Genomic DNA, 24,633 nt, shown 5'->3' with positions numbered 1-24,633 from the left:
TAATATGCAGCCAAGTGCAGGACTCTCACATAAGGAGCACACACACAAGAACAAAAGGATGTGTGTTCTCCCTAAGGCAAGCGTACTGTTTGCTGGATTTCTCAACGTATTAAACATTACTGCTAACTTACGTTTTCCCTCTAATGCTTTACTCTGGGAATGTACACCTGATACTTGCTCAATCACTTTTTCTATTTTTTAGGTTGGTAACTGTCTGTGGTACATTTCTCCATGTGTTACTAAGATGTGAATGTATTGGAGTTAATGATGAAAATCTGTCTCCAGTACTTTATATAGTGTATAACTTTCAAAGAAACACATATACCGCCCGCAGAGTCAGAATTATTTTAATTGCCTTTAAAAGATGATGCAGCTTTACACCTTTGAAAAACACACATATTGAAAAACACATGTCACAAAAGGTATAAATCATACAAGAGATGACTTCAAAAGTGTTTGGACACCAAAACAGACATTAAACTAATCAATATATACAGTTACTGTAGCATGTACAAAGAACCAGGTTAATATGCAGTTCACTGGACACATACCAGCTGCAGAACGCAAACACACTGTAGCCTACTGTGATTAAATCATACGAGTATTAAGAATCTACAGAGGCATCTATGTGCATGATCGCCTTCATGTGGAATACATCATGAAGCAAAAACAGCTTGAAAAAGAACAACATTATTGAGAGCCAATGTTAACTTGAAGGATAAAGAGTAAAATCTTAATTGCAACAGTAACAGTCTTACAATATAGTGCATTCAGGAAATGTAAGAAGGCTTGGTAATTATCTATTTCTGAATTTTTTGCATAACATAACTTCTTAAAGTACAGATACTCCAAATCATTCAGCAAATGTGTATAATCTGGTACTTATCGTGTCGTAATTAGACCTCTGTGTAGTTTACACTGAGCTGTGGCTTTCTCAAATGACAGCAGACACTCGTATTCACATGTCAGGCTATAATTAGCTGTTGAGGTGGGGTCACGTCTCATAGATGAGCTGTATTTGTCCACTGGACTCCCTCCCCTCCCCCGTTTCTTTTCACATAGCAAATATTGTATAAAAAAGACAAGATAAAGACATGAAGACATTCATTTATGCAGATGAAGTAAAGCACTAAACTAAACGCTCCACTGAAGTTTATCGACGAGTTGCAAAAAAAATGTGAACCTGACCGCTGTGGTCAACGTACCACTGTTCACTGCACAACAAAATGTCATCATGCCTTCTGACAGACGTCCCACGCGTTGAACAACGGTGACATCATCAGTCAGTACACGCGAAACACGTCACTAAACTCGGAGGAACACGCGGATGTCCATGCATCGCTTTCTGTGAAGCTAAAAACTCCATACAGCTGCAAAGTGCACACACTTGTACAAACACATGATGCATGCATCTGCAAGCTTGTGAAAGAAGCGCGGAACTGTTAAAAAGTTTATTTACAGTTACAAAACCTGGCTGAAAATTACTGAACGATGCACAATATAACACAGATGTTCACTTGAAGGTTCGTTTGCGTTGGATTGTGACAAACACGCTGATCTGCTACGATTCAAGTCCATATACCAAAGATGCCGTTTCAGGCTAATTTACAGTCTGCATCATGTGCACCAAGTTGTGTGTGCAAAGTGCCTCATGTTTCACCAGCTTGGTTTTTTAAATTAAATAAAACTATTGTTCAATTCAATTACATAATGCTTCTCAACAGTTTTACTCAAGTGTCTGTGATCAGTTATCTTCAAGGCATTCCACAGATTTTTCCTTGGTTTTCATCTCAGAGGTTTGGCAGGATCAGTCAAGGACTTTAACAATCTCCATCTGAAGCCCTTCCAGTTTTGAGTTGGCTGTAGGTTTCTGTTTGTTGTCCTGCTGGAACATTACTGCCCTAACCTAAGATCTCTGGCACTCTGAATCAAGTTCTCATTTGGTATTTGCCTGTATTTGGTGCCACGCTTTCCTCCTTGTGTCCCTTCAAGTCTCCCTGCCGCTGCTCCCAGAACGACACTGTCGACACGTGATGCATGGCAGGGATGGCGGACGGGCTGCAGAGCTGCGCTTGCAGCTGCGCATAGCCGCCGCCGACTTTGTTGGTGTTTGATTAGTTCGTCTCTTGCCTCTGGCTTCTGTCTAACATCCTAAATCTAAGCAGAGATAGCTTGGCATGCAGAAAATAGTGTAATATTTCTGTTTCAATATGAATTTAACTGTATTTTTTTAACATTGACTCAGATTTGGTAAGAATAGAATTTACTGGTAAAAGTTGCCTTCGGATTGAACTGTAAAGTCACAATTTTGATCTTGAATCATCAATAACTTTAATGCCGTGGAGTTAAGAAAAAGAGTATCAAAACGTCTTCACTAGTGACATTAGCGTCTGCTTTAACAAGTTAACACACTACATATTTATAAGTTAACGCTGTAAAATTAATAACATCAAGAAAAGAGCTCTCCACGTTTGCTGCTGTTAGCTGCAGAGCGGCAACAAGCGTGCAGCGTGTTGCCGAGATGTCTGCAGATGCGTTGCTCCGGTTCAATCAAACAAGGGCGACGTAGTGTTTGCAGTTTAACAGTATGTAACCCCATGATCGTCTCATATACAACACCCGACCTACAACCTGACACGACCTGTCATCTTGACCGCTGTCCTTCCCAAAGACAAGGTAAATAGGCCTTCAGTCACTTTGATTTAAAGTGAATACTGGATGAGCACAGTCAGGCATGGAAGTTTTTCTCGTTGTCAGACAGTCAGATATACTACCGCTGCCTTCGATTGTTGCCAGACCCACTTCAGCTGAGTGTGCAGTAAATACAGTAGTTGTTTGTATAGTTGAATTTCCATATCACTAAGCAGCACTCTACTTGATTCAATCACCTTGATTGTCGTTATATTTTAAGTTCATGGCACACAAAGTATAAAGTAGCACATCAAGTTCATGTTTACAGCTGGGATACTTGACCCACATTGATTGTCACTGTCATATTTTACAGAAAACGGTGGCACCCTTTAATGTCACGGCGGTATTTCAGGACTTTACCCATTTCTTAGAAAGCTTATTAAAAATAATGTTAAAGTTCAATTATGAGACTTTTTAAAACAATTCTGATTTTAAGGCACTTAAGCACTTAAATGCCTCCCAAGCTGTATTCACCACTCCCAAATTTCACAAGCAAGAACTTAGCAGGTGCACCTGAAGGCAGCACTTAGACAAAAAGATTTTGGTAAGTTGATGGGAAATAAGTATTTGTTTGCTTCTGTGATCCACTGCTCCTCTTGTTTTTTAGTTTTTATGAAAACCTTGTCGAGTGTGTGTATAATAAAGGTCACATGTGAAACTTAACCCTGCTACTTTCAGGTTGCTGTCGTCATGATTTACAGGCTTACTGTGTATGTAAAAAAGCATATCTGCTCCGGCTGAACACACAAACTCTGCACTCAGAAATAGCAGAGCTGTCAACAGATGATGCCTTGCAGTGCTTCAGATAAAAGCTTTAATAGTTTTGAACACGCTATCTCAATTATGGCTAAAAGGGGGAAAAAAAGGATTCCAGGACAAGGCTGAGAGCTATTAGACCGAGGGTGCAGGGAAACAGTACCTTTGTTAAAGTTTATGGAGGCAGCAAAGATGAGTCACTCTTACATCGAAAAAAAAAATCTTCTACTCGTGAAACAAGATTGGTTTAGCCAAACCTGCCAGGATCTTTGGTACATGTACTGAGATTATTTCTCCAATCATCTCCGGAAAGCTGACCTTGGTAGGCAGCGACTGAGCCTGGACAAAAAGGTCAAATGTAAACTGATGGAGCTTCTTTACAGTCTGAAACAGAAGAAGCACACAAATAAACAACGTCATTGAACATGACACACGAAAATATACTGTACACCCAAGTTATGCTTCCCTTAAACAGCTGAAATTTCTGTGATATTAGATTTTAAGGTAGGAGATTCTGCTTGAATGCAGCTATTTTCATACTGACAAGAATATTTAACATTTAATATTTATTCGCTTTGGACTGCTTTCCCTGCTTGTCTCATTAGGTCAAATTCACCCACAGTCAAGATGTTTTCAGTTATCACAAACTCTTCCAGTTCAGGCCCTATTTTCCTTTCCATTAGAAGCAGTGAATCTCACCATCTGGAGAGAGTCCAGGAGCCGGGTGAGCTGGTAGAACCTCTGTGAACAATTGTTGGTCATTCGATAGTTAATGAGGCGATCGAGTTCGTTGATGTAGGTGAGACGCAGCTCGTCAAAGTACTTCTGACTCTTCAGGCCCTCGACTGGAACTGGTGGAAACAGAAAAGAACAGTTTTGGCTACTCGCTCAGCGGTTACATTTCTGACTTTGTTCTATCTTCTGCACGTCCACATCTGGGATGAAGTTAAGCGAAGTTAAGTGCTGATGCTCAGCACACAGGATCAGGACTTACTAATGCTAAAGAGAAGCAAGGCCTTCATGCAGAGGAACTCTTCCTGAGTGATCTGCAGCAGCAGGAACTCCTGTGAAAGATGCCTCATCCGTATGCAGTGCTCGTACATGGTGGAGATGTGCATCCGATGTCTGCAGATGTAAAAAGGTCAGGATGAGAAATGCAAAACGATAAGAGACAAAGAACAAATGGCTTCACGCCTTGGACATTTATTCTGAAATGAATAACTGCCGAAGAACAACGAAAGTCAGAGGTTAGATCCATATCTATGAATGAGGTGATGGGGTCACTGACGGCGAATTATCTTGATAACAACACAGATTTCCGCTGTGTGATCTTTGACATCTGGAGCAAGACAGATCTTCAGTTACTTCAACAAGCCTTCGATGAGGAAGAGTGGGAGAAAGTTTCCCATCTCCTCCACTATGAAACGATTCTGCCTTTATTATAAATCAGGAAAAAGATAAAGGTCTGGAAGATAAAGGTTCAATAAGGCATATGTAAGGAATGAATTCAGCACTGACGCTTCTACTATTCAGAGCACAGAAGAGCTCACATTGAAAGCAAAAGAGAAATGACATGGAGTTCAATAGATCTGAAGGTTGTCCATCTCTCTGGAAATGGATTCAGAGTTTCAGATATGAGGTTATATGACTGTATAACATCACAGGCCAGTTTATCATCCATGTATAATACTGCTTTTGCAAAGTTTGTGGGTAAGCTCATAAACAAACAGCAGAACTACTGTACGCTGAGCTGCTCCACCCGCTTTTAATAAGCCATGCAGCCGACAGTATGACTTCAAACGTCATCATCACTCTCGGCTGATGCCCGACCCTGCTGTCATTGATTTTTACTGGCTCGTAAAGCAGAACAGTCACTTTACCACCTGTCACTGATAAAGTCAAAAGGGCAGCTGACACACCTAACAACCACACTTTAAACAACAGATGGCTTTTTTAATAGTTTGTACTGTAGAGTTGGTAGTAAGCAGTGCTATGGTTTTTTCCAGTCTTTATGCTAAGCTAAGGTGCCTGACAGCCGGCTGCATCCTTCAAACCAATCTTGTTTTAACAATTAAAGTAAACCAGATGCAGGAAACGTGTGCCTGATGTGATTGTGATAGGTCTTTTTTAAAGGTGAGATATACCTGCGTTTTTAGTTCAATGGCCAACAATTTCACTCCTTTTTTCAGGCTCCACTCACGCTGACTGCACCGGGGTTTTTCGCCCCTTTAAAGGACAGGCTTGACATGGCAGAGGACGGTAAGCAGCAAATTTAAAAGATGACAGGAAGCACTTCGGCCCATTAACACTTTATGCTCAGATTTCTCTCAAATAGCCTGAATTATCCACCTTTCTGAATCATAAGGGCTCCACCTGCCCTGCTTCGCTGCACCAACCTGTTCCTCCTTTAGTTTCTGAGATGTGGACTTTGGCTCTAGCAAAAGTGATAGAAAATTTGAGGAAACAATGAAATTTTCCCTGTAGGTACAACCTGAAACTTTCAACTTAAGTCTGTGAAACTGTCATCTGCTTCATGGATCAAGTTCATTATGATAAATAAAATGTGTGATCAAATTTTCTGCTGTGTTTTTGTATTGTGGGTTGATTTTTAATAATTATGTGCCTTTTATACTTTAAAGACGTGATGTCTTCTCGTCAGATATCTGTAATATTACAGTTATTGTTTTTGATGGAAACTGAAAATGAAGAAGAATCCAAATCGTTGATGTCACAGTGATGCCATCAGGGTTATCTGCTGACTTTTGTTTGCAGAAACCCTGATTTACAGATTTGTAGGAGTTTGAACGATGACCAAAATAACCATTGAGTTGATTTATGTGAAATGTAGGATTCAGTGTTTTAGTGATTATTATTATTATCAGTTTTATTATATTTCAGGTTAAAAAGTCTCTTGTAATCCTGTCGACTTGAATGAAAATGAAATAAATTGTCCATGAGGTTGTACTAAACTAACTGAAATCCTATTAACAACAAAATCACCATTTTCTTTCTGTCTGCCTACAGCTAATGTGCAACGAGTGTTTCAGTCACTATTTTCACAGACAGTCTAAGACTGACTGAACACTGAAAGGCTGGCTCTCAACGAGAAAGGGGAAAATTACCAGAGTGCACACAGCTACAGGTAATATGGAAGTGTCACAGAAACATTTGTAGGAGCACACACAAAAGCTGGTAATACAAAGATGTGCAGGCAATTCATTAGTGTAGACATCAACATTAACATTAAGTGACACAGTTTGGGTTTAGTGGACCAAACGGCAGCCTGAGAGCTGCCTAATTGCTAGATTCTCATACAATTAAAGGCAAACAGCTTAACGAACTTTGCCCTGAGCAGCTTCCATGGAGCAGTTTGGGTTTTTTGCTCATTTACTTCACTTTGCCATGATTTATCCTGCCATCGAGCCAACTACCACCCAGTTCCAAGGCTACGACTCTAAACCTCTCGTTACTGTCAACTCATTAATATAAATCCTTACTGGGGTTTCTGTCTACCACAAGATGTCACTTTTTTGTCTTTCAATACATTTCAAGATCTACTACTGCACACATGGACCCATTTATCAGCACCAAACTTCTGAAAGTTCTAAAATCGGTTCTATAAATGTATAAAATTGACATATTTTCAAACCACTATGTTGCTTAAATGTGGTAAAGATGGAAAAACACATACGTTTGTTTGGCTACAGTAGATGAACAGCAGCATTGCACATAAAGCATTCATAAAAAATTCATGCGTGGGAATATAGCTGAAATAGTGGTACTGTTGTACATTATATGTATATATATATATATATATATATATATAGAGAGAGAGAGACATAGATATATATATAAATTATATTACTATAGTAAGTAAAGAATAAGTAATTAATCCTGCATCCAGTATATCATCAGTTTACGCTAACATTAGATATTGAAGTAACCAGTGATTTATTGATCAACTTACATACTTCTACAAATCTATGGCAGTAAACATTTGACAGAACTAATCAAGACCATTAATGTTCCATATAATTAAATCTCTAACATTAATATTCCTCCCTAACACTCGTACTGACCTCACCACTGTTGGAGCCTGTCGTGTTATTGAGATCTGAATCCGCTTCACACACCACGGGTGTGAGGGTTTGAATGCTGAAAAACTAATGTGCCTCAATTTAATCTCACACTAATAAAAGAACACCTGAGGCAGAAATTGGATGAACATGGTCCCAAAAAGCCTGCAGCCGTTTCTACTTCACGTTTATAAAATTCTCGAGATGTCTTTGTGTTGGTGCATTCAGGAAAGCAAATGAGAGAGTGATGGAGAGAGAACGAGATGGAGACAGTGAAACTCGTCCAGCTGATCTCTGTATATGTGTAATGAGGAGTGCACCCGCTGATTAAATCGATTCAGAGGACATAGTTGAATATAGGAAATCAGAGCAGTACATACTCATTGAACACGAGATCCGGGGCAAAGTAAAGCATCCTCCCGTTGACGTTCTTGTAGGACCTCCATCCCAGTGCAAACACCATCACCCCCATCCATGAATGCTGAATGACAGTCATTTGGTCATCCACATGGAGATTTCTAAAACCTACGGACAAAGATGTGGCAGCATAGAATGTGTCACAGTATGGCACATTTTGTACTAAAACAACCAGAAATAACTTTTAGAATGTGATACTCCACCCAAAATCTTTTGAATATCAAACAACCTATTGTGAACAGACGGAGGGAACACATTGACCTTTCTGGAATCATTCTTAATTATTCTGCCTCCTACTCTATCCTGTTATTTGTCTCTACAGATGAGAACTTCTCAAAAAACTGTAAAATAACCTCTGGGGCTCCCCAAGGATTGATTTTAGTGCCACTGATTTTTCATCCATATACGATACCCCTTAATGGTAACATCAGGATGCCAAGTATCTCTTTCAATTCTATGCTGATGATACACAGGTTTATGTGGCCACATCTCGTGATGACCCAGGACTAACTGATGCTTTTTTAAATTTCAGATATTAGTGCCTGGATGTCACAAAATGTTTAAAGCAGAAATAAACTGAAAGCCTGGGCAGCAGGGCCGAGCCTGGTCTTATTCCCAGGGCATCAAATGCCAATATTTTGACACGCCCCTCTACTGTGTGTCAATTTGATGCTCTGGGAATGAGTGGGTGGCCTGGTCTGTCAACCTTTTGGGGTTATCAAAAAACTGGGATTTATGTATATATATGTATGCGTATGTACGTCTGTATATAATATATAATGTATATATTTCTGTCCTTTCCTTTGTTGATTATTTTTATCAAATCCTTTCCTTTTTTATTTCAACTTTTCTTCACTTCTTCTTTTTTAAAGTGATTATTTACCTCTTCTTTGCCATCTTTTTATTTAGTATTTTACACACTGTAAGAGAGTCACCACAAAGGAAACTCTGCCCTCCAGGGCCTTTTGTCATCCCACTCTGAATCTTTAACATGTAGGTCTAATGTTTGTTGTCGTCTCTGTTTGGACGTTGTCATGTCAAATCTGTCTGGTGACCCACTCTGTTATGTTTTGTTCACTCATTGTTGTGTCTAAATTGCTCTGTCAGTGTTGAGAGTCTATTTTAAATGCAAAATAAGACTTAAAACTTAAAAAAAGAAAAAACACATTTTACAACTTTTAAGAAACCCTGATATTATCTTTGACTGAAATTCAAGCATCACCAAATCTGCTGTTCATCATCTAAAAAGTAGGGCAGGGACTTCCTCCTCTGAGTGATTAATACCTTCTTTTATATCCAGCAGGCTGGACTACAGCAGTGCTCTCCCTTCTGGAATACCCCCAAGAAGTTACAAATCAGTTATAATTGACCCAAAGCTCTGCTGTGGAGTGCTGACTGAAACCAGAGGGACATCACACCTGATTTAAAGTCCTTACATTTGTCAGTTTTCTTTAAGTTTTAAAAAGCACTTCATGGTTCTACACCATGACATGTGTGTGACATGCTTGCAGTGTATGAACCAGGATGGCCCCTCTGGTCCTCTGACAACGAGTCTCTCAGTTGTTGCAGCTGTTTGAGTTTTTCTGCTCTGGTTAGCTGCCGGAACAATCTGCCAGATGATCTGAGAGCCAAGCTGATATCTTCAAACATAAATTTAAAACCACTTTCAAAACCTTTTCATTAGAATGTTTTATGGCCATTATTTAAATTTGTGAGAATTAGTCTCATATTGTTTTACTGCTTTAATGTCATCTTGTCATTCATACAAGTACAGCACTTTGAACTGCACCAAGTATGAATATTGCTTTAGAATAAGTCTTCATGTCGTCCCACCTGCTGCGGCAGCTGTTTTTATTTCTGCCAGCTCTGCCTCTCCATCCCTCCTGTCAGCCTCCTGCCCTGAAGTCACTGCCATTCTCCACCTGTCCACCAGATGCCCTCACACTTTGCCACCTGTCTCAGTCAGCTGACTCCTTCATCCACCTACTCACCTGTTTCTCCCCCCCCCCCCCCCCCCCCCCCCCCCCCCCCCTTTCCGCAGTCACTGGCCAAAAAAGTTAATGTTGCGTCATGTCCAGCCTCTTCAAACTGATCCTGAACTCACATCTGTCCCTGCCTGCCTTTTCCTTTCTGCCTCATGTACACCTGCGTGACAGTATGATCTGGTCTGTTATGGACTTGGCAGACAATCACCAGCCCTGCTTGCCAGTTTCTTGACTTGAGTTTGGTGCGACTATGGAAGTTTTCCTAAACTGAGAGCCAGGCTTCCTGGACGGCCTCGCTGCCATCTGGAAATGAGACCTTGAGTTTGCGGTGTCTCTCTTCATGCAGAAATACTCATCCTGATCCTGCTTCTCCTCTGCACGCCTTTCCAGCCTCCTCTGCATGTTCCAGTTTCTGCTCACAGACCTCCAGTGCCTCCACAGACCCTGCGAGCACTTCCCTCTGGCTAACCCCAGGCCTCCTAGCCTTCAGCATGCCTCCCTGACAGCTAGCCTCAAGCCTGCTCGGCTCTCATAAGATAGCTATGCCACTGCCGCCTGTCTCTTCTGAGTCAGCTAGTCCACCCTGGATTTCTAATCATCTGCCCTTTCTTCTGGTTGTTGTGCATCTACAGTTTACATCTGTATCTTCAGTGGCAACTCCACCCAGTGTCAAACATTAGCTACTTGTTACTTTGCAGATTCAGATTCTTCATACAAAACATAATTAACAAATAAATGGTGATATTATTATACATTTAACTGATCCTATTTTTTTAGCAGCTGTAACAGGAAAGTGATGAACACATTGATGCATCAATAATTATGATCTAATAATATAAATTATTCTGAAATGGTGATTCTGCATACACTTACGTTTTGCATACTGCAAGTATATTTTGATGCTCATACTTTTGAGCTTTTACTCAAGGAGAATTTTGAATGCAGGGAATTCTAAAAGTGTTTCTATTCTGTGGTAGTATAAGTACTTTAACCGGGGTAAAAGATCTGAGTCCCTCTTCCACCACTGTAGGCACGTGGGTTTGGTCTGCACACGTTAGAGCACCTGCCTCCTACAGTATTTATACAAATTGCGACACTTTATTCCTCAGTGAAAACTGTTCATGATGAGCTGCAGTAACAACACAGCAGCTCTTGTGGTAATCACACAACAGACACCTGTTCTACATATTTAAAGTTCCAAGTACATGTGTGGTGTTATCTGGTTTTCAGATGTTCAGATTTTTGTCAATCATCGAATTACCTGTAGGAAGAGGAGAATTTTTGAGGAATAATGGAGCTATACCGCTAGCTGTGTGGTTTTCCTGGTTTATGAGCACCATATAACGTTTCCCATTTTGTATTTTTCTGACAGCAATAAAAGGCCACAGATGTGTGGAGTCAGATTAAAGGGCCGCAGCTGACACATATAACGAGACCTGATCCACTGCATTGTGTCACACACAGGTTTGCTAGCTCATATGAGACCAAACCACGTCCTACCTGGCAGTCCTTTTGCCCATTTGACCACTTTGACCAGCTGTCTCTCTCCCAGCTCGTTGAGGCTGGTGAGCAGGGTCGCAGCTGAGTCTGGCTGGCCGTAGTCGTGTCCTGCATTCACCACCTCGGGCTCAATGGACTCGAGAATGTTGAGGAAGACCAGCTGGGAATTGAAGTTCAGGCCTGATTTAGGAGAGATGTTCTGGACGACCTCTGATGGGTCCTGAACAGGATGTTCCTCTTCAGGGTTTTTCTGTTGTCCAATCTTCTTTAGCTTACGTGCTACAAACAAAAGCAAGAAATTAAGAATCAGTTAATTTCTGAAAATGTCCAATTTAAGCTTTCACTATTAATGTTTATACGATTTTGTCGCACAACCATTTAACAAGCAAGCCTGGTCTTTGATCTCCTTTCCACCAGATCTGCATGTGTTTTGCAAATCATCCTAAATTACGTTCTTATTTTGTCTTTTCCAACATCAGTGGAAATGAATGTAATTCTACTTTCTAAATCATCTGTTAGAAATATCCCATACTGCAACTGTGGGTTTTAAGTAACCTTTTAAGGGAAATAGCAATTTTGCCCAACAATAGTCAGACTGATCTACTAATAGCTTTGAAGAAATTGAATCATATTCCATTTGAAAGAAACCTCTCTGAACAGATGAGTCTCATCTAATGGGAAGACCTGTGGTCATCATGTGTTAGAGCTTGCTGTTGGTGAAGATGTATAAATAATTTCTTTTCCAGTTATTACATTTTTTTCTCCCGAGAGGCTTTTGCAGTAGAGTGTTGAAAAGATATCTCTGAACTATACAGCTCACTAAGTCTTGAATATTTGCGTTGTGTTTCTGTTTCCTTATGCAGCATAAAGCATATAAAGATTAAGAGACAGAAAAATGCCCCAAACCAACAAATACTGTACCTTAAAGAAAAAAAAACTTCTTCTATCATCAATCCAATGACAAAGCAGCAATTTCTTTCCACACAAATGCTGAAACTCCTGAGGCAGCTGCTCGATATGACAACCTGCACTTTCAAGCTAAATTGGAGCGGCTCTTTGGTTTGGTGGAGCAGACTGTCATGCAGAGAAAGCAGCAGTACAATCAGTCTGCAATAACTCTGTTCCGCTAAACCACCGAAGAATACATTTGGTTCTTTAACAATCAGGTTTAAAACTGCACTCAGTAACTGACTGTTTTATTTCCACAAGTACCAGAGCTGCAAACAGTCGAGCATTATTATTTCAGAATGACAGCTGTGCTGCAGAGTGAGTGACAGGCGAATACAGATGGTGACTATGGGCTGAGTGCACTGAAGAACAGACATTTCTGTTGGACGCGTTAAAGAGGGGCACTCAACAAGACCTTAAAAACAGGAGCCATCTCCTTCATTTGACTATTAAAGTTTTAGCTTTATGAGGTTACAAAAAACCAAATCAAAATTTATATATATAGGATATCCTTTACCAGTGTTGACTGACTGTAAAAACTAACTGTTAATTGTCATGCCACTTGAAGCTTGTGTGTCGAGAATGTCTCATTAAAACTTCAGGCTGGCTTCAGTTGGATAAATATTGAACTGCCAGTTATAGACACGCCTTAAGACTCGCTCTAAAGTAGCAGGGTTGAAAGCAAACTGCAAATTGTATAAGAGGGATAATTTGCAAGTCTCACATTTCCATGTCTGATCCGATGACAAACATTTCGAATAAAAATGTCTGATTAAAAAATTCTTCCCTGGGATTCTCAATTGTGACACAGGCAGCCTTCTGATCTTTGCAGAGAGCAGTGCAAATAGGTTGGGTTGAGCTAACCTTCAGATCACCATGCTCGAGCTGAAACCAGTGTAAACAGGAGGCTGAGATCCAAACAATGAAGTCAAGCACAGCCTTTGCTACACTCACAGGTTGCAATCAGAGGAACAATTAGTCAAGATGTTGCCAGTTGTCTGTATAAAGAGTCATCATATGTTGGCTGACCAGCACACTGAGCTGTGTATCATTCACTGTTTCCACCTGAAACTGACCTGCAGTGAATACGCTGCATCATTACAAGCCCATTTTCCCTCAAAATTCACTGGACATTTTCTGCTCAATGTCTCATCACCTCTCATCATCATTCCAATCACCATCTTTATTGTAAATATCTCTTCAGTCAGTTGAGCAATTTGTCCTCCTCTTGAAATGCCTTTTTGTAATGTGTGCTGTTATAGATCCCACTTTGTGTGCGGGTTGTAGATGTCATTACAACATTAGCTCACCACCCTAAGCTGTGTTTCTGGCAGCGTATAAGGGAGGAAAGTCTGATAAAACCCTCCATGCGTCAGCTGTCACTTAAAAACCTCTTCCCCTGACATTGTAGTTGTCCTGTAGTTAACCTATCCGGCACAATCCAGAAAAACACTCAAAATGTAAACTCTTCCAATAACAGTAAGTTTAGTAATTGTGAAATAGCAAACTTATGGCATGAATTATTTAGCTACAGCAGTGGGCGACACTTTACATTAGAGCTCTGTATAAAAAGGTTCTGTCCTTTCTGAGGTAATAATGGGGTGCTATTAAAGTTTTACATACGGCCATTTCAATGAAATATCATTCATTCATGGGCTAGAAATGCAAAACCACCTTCATTCTATGGTTATATTAATTATAACACTTTGAATGCTGAGACTCATTACCTGGAAATATGTCTATACTTGTCTATGTGATAAGCTAAACCCGGGTGGGAAATGCAAAAACAGAAAAAAAAAAAAAAGTTTTTAATTACGAGAATCAGCTGTATTTATACACATTAAAGATATGTGACTCCACTTTTTACTTTAGGCTGAACATTAAAGGCCAGAAGTGGACAATTTTTGGAAACAAAAATTGTGGTTTCTCTGTAAAAATAACGGCTGCAAAATGCAAAAACTTGCTGTTACTTAACTCAGTAACATATTAATGAAAAGCCAGGGCCGTTACACTTTAACACCAAACACAACCAAAACCGAGGACCAAACACCTGCTGTGTTTTTCAGTGATGACCTGTTGACTGTATGTGTTTTCATGTGAGAAATGATGGTATCTGAGGCAGAATTTGACAGGAGCAAATGTTTGCGCTGGAGAAGAAGAGGAATTTCAGCATTACTTACATCTTCAAGAATGAATAAATGATAAATAAAACATAATCAACAAAAACTATAATAAGTAAGATAAGACTGGTCCATTATTCTTGAGAGAATAACATCCTTATTAATATTATTACTATTAATAGCTTGTTATAACACTGTAAACGGTGACTTGATTAATGAATTTGATGACTGACAGAAAATCAATCAGCAACTACTTTGATGATCGATTAATTGTTAATACCAGAGGGTGTCTGTTTCTAGCTTGTGAGGATTTATCATTTTAGGATCATTTATATTAACTCCACTGCTCTGAGCTTTGGGCAAAATGTCTGAAGATGTCCCTGGTCTGATCTCTGGGTAATTAGAACAAACAATTTTCACAATTTTCTGACATTTTATCCACATTCCACATTTTTGATCAATTAATTGAGAAAATCATGGTTCAATTATTTGCCTATATTACACTGTTATTTGTTAGTGGCCTGATCTGCTTCCTTATTGCAATATTTTCCCTAATGTTACCTTAAACTTTATCATTTCGTGTTACCCATCCACTCTCAGTGCATATAACTCTGTTAGTGTGATACCAAAGCATTACCCCGTGGTAATTTTGTTGTGGCTGAGCTGTAATGCAAAGTGCTGAGAGTTCAGTGATTCTCAGGGACTTGATGCACCACTACTTTGCATTTAGAGCAGGTAGAAGCGACTCTAGCTGCCTTCCTCTGAACAACCAACTGGAAGAAACCTCAGGACAGATGAGGACAAGAAGAAGACTTTGGGATCCCCCAGGAGAAGTCAAGGGACCCTCTGGGGACTACAACAACAACTACAAACACAGTTACATACTAATGCCCACAGAGCAATCTGGAAGTCTTGACAGTAAGTCGTGGCAGAACAGCCTTTATCTTTTTTTTTTCTCATTAAGCCTGCTCATCACAAAAGAGTAAAAACAAGTCTGCATGGAAGTATCCACTGAACTGTGGCTGTAAAGTTGATCATTCATTCATGGCATGAACTTTCTGACTATATTAGAAATATAGAACTTGTTTGAATAAGTCATATATTTAAACTGGCAGTGGGCTGACGCCAGGACAGTCTTTGATCACTGTATTATTTCTTTCCACCAAAAAGGTGGAGAGTGGCAAATCATTCATTGAATCAAAGTTTCACTTCAGTATAATGGAAAGTGGCTTTTGTGTGCAATTTGGGTTAGAGACACAATCAGGAAGCATCCACTTGTAGGAAAATGAGGGGTTTAGGTTCTAAGCTGTGAAAAGTCTGAGTGTGATCGACAGGATGATAAAATCAATGGAGTGTAAGAAGCACAAGTGCAGATGTGCAGTGAGCTTCCTGCAGGTTGCTGCAAAATGAGACTGCTATCATGGTTCGCTGCTCACTTTCTATTTGGGGATGTAATTAACATTCCAGGAAAAATACGGAATTGAAATGAAAAAAATGAAACTTTCAAGCAATTTATATTAACTGTGCTTTTCAGTCTTGAACAGACGCAAAGATTCAGAGACTTCGCTGCTTCTCTTGAGTCTCCCAAAAACGAGGAGGGAAGCAAATAATGGATCCTCATGAGCTGATCTGAAGATACAAAGTTCATCATTTCACTGATATAACTGTCAATACATTTGTTCTTTTTCCTATAAATGAATCAAACATCCAATAAGTGGGATTAGAAACTTTTTTCTTTCAGTGTTTCATGACTTGACTTTAAAGTATTTGAAGTAAAAAACATCAGGGATAATAAGACCAAATGTCTAATTTCTCTGCTCCCACAAATGATTGTCATGAACTTTCCTGTGAAGCGCTGCGAGTAAATCACGTTGCACATGTCTAGGATGAGAAGATAAGTGAAAGGAGGCTCCTTTTAGCCACAACTAGAAAAGGTGTGCCTTTTTACTTACAATCACAGCATTAGATCACATTTTCCCTCCATGGGTTTGTCAGTGACTGGTGGCAAAATTGCAGGCATGTCTGCTGCTTTAATTCACATGTCTCATGTCAGCTTTGTGCTTCCAGTACAATTTTCACCGTTAACAGAATGAGAAAATGGAAGAGAGTGAAAATTGAACACAGGACTAAAATTAGTCCACTACATGTCAATCTTTACAGCCTAATATGACGAACAGGTCTCGGTGACAGTAAGAAGAAGTGAATGGAATAGGTCTAAATTGCATGGCAGCTCAGTCAGGGGCTTGATTATCAGTAACATCCCCTATTGTGATGATGCTGCAATTGAAGAGAGCCCGGTAAGATGTGCAGTGCAGAGAGAATAAAGTACTTGGTCTTAGGAAACCATTAATAGTTTCACTTTTCGGACTTCACTTTCTCAGTAGTGAGCTTTATTCATATCGTATGCAGTGCACAGTGTTTATTATAGCCCATACTGCACAAATGTATACATTTTAAAAGCGTATTCATACTGTACACATCTCATGTCCGCAGTGAAATGAAGTGTTACTAATAAAACAGTTTGTGGTGCTAAAATATATGACAGCGATAAAATCAAATGCATGATAACGTTGTTGTTTTTTTACAAGCAGATTGTCATACATTAACCCAGCCTACCTCCGAGAGTCATCCCGGCTTCAAAACACTTCCTCAGCCGGCAGGACGGACAGTTCTTTCTCCTCAGCTTATCAATAGTGCAGTCATTTTTGCTTGCACACAGGTATTTCTGTTTGCCTGCATGAACAGAAAGCAGAGATTACGTGTAGTTAATGACGCTGTTGAGTGATGGAAAACATAAAACACTGGATGTTAGGAATCTGGATGCATCACTGCGTCTGAAATAAAAGGCTGCGCAGGTTTAGCTGCTGAGTACTGGCATCAAAAAAGCTCTTGAAGTACGGGACACCAAAGCTCAGCACCCGAGCTGCCCCCTCTAATCTGTACCTTCTGCGGCCCTTTTGAAGAAAACCTTGCAGCTGCCGCAGGTCAGCGCGCCGTAATGGCAGCCGGACGCCTCGTCCGAACAGATCAGGCACGTCCTCTGTGGAGGGAAGAAGAACTCCATGGGGAACATGTGTTCTCTGCCAGCCTCAAACCTGCAGCCAAACATATGAGACCAGACTTATATGAACCATGAACACCTACAGGACGATCGTGTACCAAAAAAACAAGGCGCTGACCTTCTGTTGATGACTGACATGTGATTGTTGGTCACTTTCTGATATCTTACATATCTTTTTTTTTTGGAACCCAGTGTTGATGTTCCCTAGCTTGGACATACCACTTAATATTCATCGTTCTGATATTTCTATTACTCTGTGTGGCTTTATTATGTTGTGAACCTAATTTGGGACAAATAAGGCCTAACCTTGAACTCATTAACTACCAAGTTCAAAATAACTGTTAACTCATGAACTACTGTCAAAACTGTAATCACAAAGCAGTTACTGTCCATTCCCCAGAACCGTGTCAAGGCCTCTCAGTGAGTGATTTAAAGAGGGCAGAAAGTGTGATGGCTGAGGACGGTGTGGGAAAGATTTGAGCGCCAACACCGCGGCCAAGGGGTTGGAGGTAAGGGGGCACGATGGGCGCCCGGTTTCAGCCTTGAACACTGAGAGATTGGAAAAGACTCAGACACAACGTTGCCTCAGTGACGTGCAGCTCAGATATCAAGGTTCACTGTAAAAGAGACAAGGATGAAGCTTGACTGAAGAACCACCGCTGCGCTCTGATGTGTTTTAGGCGAGAAAGGACAAAAGAAGGCAGATAAATTAAGAGACATTACAATCAATCAAAATGAATCATGCTGTGCATCTACTCTTTACATATCTTTCTGCACAATATTATTAGAAAACAATGGAGATGATCTTCACTGACTTCATTCATAACACTAATTAGCTTTAAAACCTGTTGTCAGGGCCGCTAATAAAGCGAGACATTCGACTAAGTAACGAGAGCAGAGGTGATGAATAGTGATTGAGTTCCATTGTTGGGATCCATCTACAATGAATGTGAAAAATGTGCCTGTGAAGATCAGTGTGGCAACGCTCTGTGTGCACAGATCAGCAAGGGAACCTGTTAATGATCCACGATGCAACAGATACAATTAACACTTCGTATTAGTTATATTTGCATGTTTAGAGTTAGGTTAAGCTGTTGTCCATCCAGCAGGTTTTTTTTAAATAACGTCTTGCTGCAGCTTCTCACTAAGATTACATACAGCGTAATGGGTTGATTATCCAGGATTATCCAGGAGCTTCCTGTTTTTTGAAAACAGGAAGCTCCCAGGATTGTTGTACATGTTTACAGTTTTAAAAAGAGATAATGTGTTTCTGACAAAAAGCATGGTCAACTTTTTTAAATAGTATAAAAAAGTCTTTCAATTTTAGAGAATAAAATATTATTGGGATTATTCATGGTTTGTGAAGGCATAGATAATACTCCAATTTTAAACTTAAATCCAGTCCAGAGGATACAGCACAGCGCTTTGTGAGGTTGTTCTGTTTACAACATACATACACTTATATCTACGAGTAAAATGTCATTATTTCATCAGGTGGTCTCAGCAAAATCAAGATCTCTAGTTTGGCAGACCAGAGAACAGAAATAAGGAGAAAATAAGTGCTTAAAAGTGTGGTAATTAAAGCTTTAAATCAGCCATGGGCGACTAGACATACTGACTTTCATTGCCCTTTGTTATTAGTTTCATTCCAAGTTGCTTGGTACCACAAAACTGTTTATCAAGTGTGGTATTTATGTGTGGAGCATCAAATACAGATCAGTCCTGTGACCTGGAAGTTTCTGGATTTACAAGCATGCAGGAATGAAAGACCCAGTTGTAGGAGCAGAGCATAACAGATGGATGGTGTCTGACTGTTTGGAGTTTTTATGTTACACTCATTCTACTTTTAAATGTGATGTCGCACGCTCTGTCAGGGATTGCAGACGATACAAAAATTCATTCTTCTTTCTACTTTCTGGCATGTGTGGTTAAAGGATTTTTTTTTTTTACATTAACTTTAATACATTGGTGTATTAGCTGGTTTGTTTAAATATTTTTGCTATAAATTCTGATCATATTCAGGTTTACGCACACCATCAGAATGCAAGTAATGCTATATATATATATATATTGTGTGATGTACATTTATTTTAACAGGGATTGTTGTGTTGGTCTGTTGGGCCTGTAAACAGATCTCAACATGCACTGATATTATCACTGACTATCGTTTGAATTCCTCAACTCTACATTTCTCTCACTGCAACTTGCACTCACTGTTCATAGATAAGTGATTTGCTTTCACTCCACATGACGATAAAAATGTTAAATTCTCAGAATTGGGTTGGTTGTCAAAGATAAATGCATCACTTTTCTGTGTTTGTGTGTGACAATTAAGACAAAAAATTAAGTAGCGCTCATGCCGCCAAAGGCAATCCTGTGAAAAACTCTGGCGAACAATTCCAGGAAATGACAATGACTGGCTAACCCCGGTGTCTTTACTGGTGCAAAGTGCAGGGAACTGTAAACAAAGTCTTGTTTAAAAAAAAAAAGAAACACCATAGAAGAACACAGACTACATCATCACACATTAAAAGTTATTAGTTAGAGAAAAACTAGAATGTTTCTTTAAAAGGCTCTGGCTTTCAGCAGGATCGTCCTAATGTGGCTCACAGACTTTTGACAGACCACTATCTGCCACACTTCCTGAAGTTCCTTTAACCAAAACTGCAACTACCCGGTAGCTGCCAGGACACAGACCTTCAGCCAGCTGTCCTAGTTCACTGCTGCAAGTTGCCAAAATGTAAAAAACACATTGATGTGTCCTCTGATGGCACTGCACTCTACAGTGAACTACGCACTGCTGATGTTCCACACATCACACAAGGTGAAACTGAAGCATATTTAATCTACGGCACTGGATTTTTTCCTGCAAACAGCACTGAGGCAGCTCGTCCAGTTAAGTCTGATTCATCAGCAGAAACAGGAGGGAATGCAGCAGGTGCTCATTCCATCAGAAAAGATATTTAACAATGAGGTGACAGGAAAAGGTTCAGCAGATGAGCAGCAGATCACTGCAGCTGAAGGGCCGGAGCATTTACAGTAAGCTCTATCGCTCATTTATCTGGACTTTTCCAATATCCGTCTCTTCTAAAAAATAAAAAAAAATCCAAGAAAGGCTGAACCCTGAAACCTGTTACAGCCAATTTCTCTAATTGGGCTATTACCAAAGAAATTTTCAAATGGAGCTGCCTACATGCAGAGGGTTGCTGTCTTATTTCAACAACATTTAGACACCTTTCCATTCATTTATCCTTAAAGTCTCCTCATCCTTGCTGCAGCTTAATGCTGCTACCATCATGCATTATGGTCATGTGCCATTTTTAATCAGTTTAAAGACGCTCCAAATGGAAGAAATTTGGAACAACAATCAAAACAGCTGTATGAGATGAACATGCGCATTACAGATGGGACTAACTTAAACTCTGATGGGGGAAAATTTTAACTTTCAGAGGTTTGTTTCTGGATAACTCTGCTTAGTAAAACTCAAATCTGGAACAGGCCCAGACTGAAGGCCTGCTCTGGATTTCATTCAGTACCATTGCTCAGATAAATTAATAAAGCCGCCTCTTAGGACAAGTCGCAGGACTTGAGACGGTAATAAGGGGGAAGCTGGATCCCCCGGCGCTCCAAGGCCTTCATGCTTGTGCACTTCGTGTGGACATCCTGCAGCAAGTCTAAACTGCACACAATCAAACCACCATGAATCCACTTTGACGTCTGGCTGGTGGCATGTGTGACATCTCTCTGTGTGTTTCCTGCCCATGCCTACAGTCAAAATATTCAATAAAGCCAAATTAACACACCAGAAAGTACATTTTGTTATTAGGCAAACTATGTTTAGGGATCTATGTCTTCTTGAGCAGATAAAGTTGGATCACAGCTCAGTAGCTCGGACAGACCACGCTGCTTTACCTCCGTGTCATTCTCTGCAGACGCGGGATTAAGAGCAGCTCCTGGTTTGGGGTTTTGCAGCTGGTTTCACTGTCCTCACATATAAGAACACTACTGATTTCTGCTTCCTTTAAATTCCTGGCTTAGATGCTCCTGGTTCAGTAGTTCACTGTAGATACACCGCTGTACAGGGTCTGAGTGTACTGAGCTTGAGCGTCATCGATGTCCATGTTCTCAATCATTCACCAGTTCGCTGAACTCACAGACAGTCAGAAAGAGGGCACGGTGACGTCAGCTGCGTGACACCTCTGTCTGGTGTACACATCCTACCTTGAGGCTGACAGTCAACCATGATTTAAAGCGTCTTGTATAATAGTGAAGGGCACAACACTAAAAAAACATGTAGAACCATTGGAGACATTTGGGAAATGACCAACTAATGTAGTAAACTGTCACAAAACTATTAGCACTGGCCTCCAAAAGAAAAGCAGATGTCAAACATTACTTCCACTGTGTGTGTTTACTGTGAAGTCACAGCTGACCTCTTTATTAAATCAGGGAAAATATTCTCTTAAAAGAAAACTATGTTTACAAGAAAAGCCTCACATGAGAAGACAAAGAGCACATTTCAGTGATGCATTTTTTCTTACCGATTGCCTTCAGAAATATCACGCTCGAACAGCACGAGCTGTGAGGAAAAGTGTTCCTGAATAGAACATAATGGATTTAATGTTTAACAAATTTCACAGATTTTTCTTTACAGCGTTGACCTTAATAAAGCATAACTTTAGAATGGGTTTTATAAAAGGGAATTGCTCAAATTAAAGAACAGGCAAAGGGGAAAATGTACTGTAGTTTGCACCCAAAAATACTCAGCAGGAACTTCCTTTAAAATGTAGTCATATTTTAAATGGAAAAACCTGAAATCAGCTGGCACTTTGCAAGTGCATTTAAGAGATCTGTATACAACTGCATTACAAGCTCAGGTTGATGAGCTGAAGTGTCCCAGTGCATTTACTGAAAGTAGCCTGATAATGTCCTAAAACATGGTTCAATCTGTGCAGCAGAAAGTGGGATGAATTGAATGTTTTGTTTGACATTTAGTTTCTAACTGAAAAAAATAACAAATAAGGCATTCACAAAAACATTCAGCTGTAAGAAATAGTTTTTTAAAAAGATGGATAAATGTCAAGATGAAGCACATCTATTTGTGGGTTGCGTTTTGGCCATATTGCTGCCCAGCAGATTGTCCAAAAACATCTGATGAGTGTGGGTGGCAGACTCTTAACACTGGTGTGGGGGGAAACATTCAGGTCAGACTTGGTCAAATTTAAAACATGTGGCATCAGATTAAGATCGGACTCTACCTGTTGTCGGAGGAAATCACCCTCTACCTACCTATTTTTATCACATGATACAAAATAACCTATAGATTATTATTATCATTATTATTATCATTATTACCTGGTGTCGTTGTAGGCGACATCGAGCCATTCCCCGACTTCAGCCTTCACGTAGTTGGAGTTGGGATAGGGCGGCCTCAGCATCCCGCCGGGGTACCACTGCTCCGGACGCGCGATGCTCCTGTCATATGGATTACATAACGCGATGCTGGGTCCTGCGCCGTGTGCGTTCATGCTGTGCCTCGAACCCCAAAACTGAGAGTTGTACTTGTCATTAAAGGTGTAATTAGTGGACCACAACGCCCCGGCGGACTCAGAGTCCTCAGATTTGATTTTCAGGTTAAACTGCTCTGGCTGATAACCGGCGAACTTGTTCTCCATGGCTTCCCCGAAGTCTCTCGCCTCGTCGGGTGGCTTGTAGACTCGGCACGGCCCCTCCGCAGCCGCCTGACCGAAGTGTGACAAATTGCTTGGCGCGGAATGGGCATAGGGGCAAGAGGCAGCGCGCGCTGTGTCCAGATGATCTATCTCTTCTAAAGTTATGTCATCATTCTTGCACAATGCGAAGTTTTGTTCGTCCGCACACGTCCGAGTGGCGGCGAGGTGCCGCAGACGCGCAGCCGTCTGTGAACTTTTGAACGCATCCACCAGTTGCTTCTGGCCGTGCGCCGGCCGGTCATCCCGGTCGGAGCACTTGTACTCGGTGACAGCAGCCTGGGCTGCGGGACAGCTCAGGGGCACGGCTCCGACTCCGAACAGGTACTCTCCTCGAAGGTGGTCGTTTGCAGCGCACGGGGGGAGAGCAGCGTCCATGTCGCTCGCCTCGCTGGTCTCCACGGCCAGTCCCAGCGACACGGACACAGCCTTGCACAGCTCCCTGGCTGTTTCTGAGATTGTGGCGCAGGCAGAAAACGAGCGGCTGTCGCCCACACGGCAGTCAGCGTTTAACAGCTCCTCCCGGGGAACAGCAGCTGTTTGACAGCACTGTCTCTCCATGTCACAGGCGAGCGCATTAACGTGTCCGGATCCGTAGGTGCTCGGGTCCGCATTGTGCGGCTCTTTCAGCCTTCCACCGTTCCCCGCTGAGTTTTTGGTGACATAGAGCGGACTTTCCTCGGCGTTTTGCGCCATGCTGGGAGCGCTCACAGCGTCGCCCGTCTTTATTTTCTTCCCCCGTGGCCAAACTGTGTTACAAGATAACTGTCGGTTAGTTTGGCTCATTTCCCAGAAAGTGTTTACTTGGCCAAGACACGGGAACTTTGCACGACTGAAGTGTCCCACTGATTGCACTCTCACGTTGTGGAAAGCGCTTTGGTGAAGGTCTTGGAGAGCAGCGGGAGTCACAAACTCCTCCTAAACTGAGATCTTCAGAGTCAGAGGCGCTCAAGTTCGCTTTGGCTGAGGGTGAATACAGAAAAGGACTCGTATCACCACTGAAACAAAAGCACTGCATTGATGATTAATTCGCCAGATTTGGCATTTTGAGATGCTCGGGCTGAGGGGAGACGTGAATTCACGTTTATCATTAACGTGCCGTGTCTGTAGGCCACAGACAAACCAACCCCCTCATTTATAGAATATTGCGCATTGTGTCTCCAGATGTTTCCTCTCAAAATCTGAAGTTGTTCTCTTCGATGTGTTTATTTCTTTACTGGAGCACAAGCCTCAGACCATACATTGCCTAACAGGATAAATCGAGAAGCTGAAGTTAATCATTATTCAAAGATGTTTCCACAGTGCTCCAAAGTTTGCGCGCTGATAACGTGTCAGAGTAACTGGTCAGTC

General features: G+C 40.9%; 1 protein-coding gene across 1 annotated transcript; it reads right to left on the bottom strand.

Moving 5' to 3' along the window:
* Window positions 1-331: 331 nt before the first annotated feature.
* LOC121617391 (androgen receptor-like) lies at window positions 332-24,104 on the bottom strand. The gene is made up of 8 exons (XM_041952559.1): window positions 22,910-24,104; window positions 17,437-17,588; window positions 17,110-17,226; window positions 11,426-11,704; window positions 7,904-8,048; window positions 4,442-4,572; window positions 4,147-4,298; window positions 332-3,831 (listed from the first exon to the last, which is right to left on the bottom strand). The coding sequence occupies exons 1-8, from the start codon at window positions 24,067-24,069 to the stop codon at window positions 3,673-3,675; spliced, it is 2,295 nt and encodes a 764-aa protein (XP_041808493.1). The 5' UTR covers window positions 24,070-24,104; the 3' UTR covers window positions 332-3,672.
* Window positions 24,105-24,633: the final 529 nt, after the last annotated feature.

Source organism: Chelmon rostratus, chromosome 14 (genome assembly GCF_017976325.1).
Source record: "Chelmon rostratus isolate fCheRos1 chromosome 14, fCheRos1.pri, whole genome shotgun sequence".
In the NCBI taxonomy this organism is placed as follows: domain Eukaryota; kingdom Metazoa; phylum Chordata; class Actinopteri; order Chaetodontiformes; family Chaetodontidae; genus Chelmon; species Chelmon rostratus.
Note: the sequence above shows the minus strand (reverse complement) of the source record. Positions and strands in the feature narration are given on the sequence as shown.

Excerpts from the sequence above, each read along its gene's own strand:
- LOC121617391 (XM_041952559.1), bottom strand. The coding sequence starts at position 24,069 with ATGAGCCAAACTAACCGACAGTTATCTTGTAACACAGTTTGGCCACGG. Across the intron at positions 4,573-7,903 it reads CCGGATCTCGTGTTCAATGA|ACATCGGATGCACATCTCCA; the intron begins GTATGTACTGCT and ends TTACATCTGCAG. Across the intron at positions 4,299-4,441 it reads CTTGCTTCTCTTTAGCATTA|TTCCAGTCGAGGGCCTGAAG; the intron begins GTAAGTCCTGAT and ends TGTTTCCACCAG.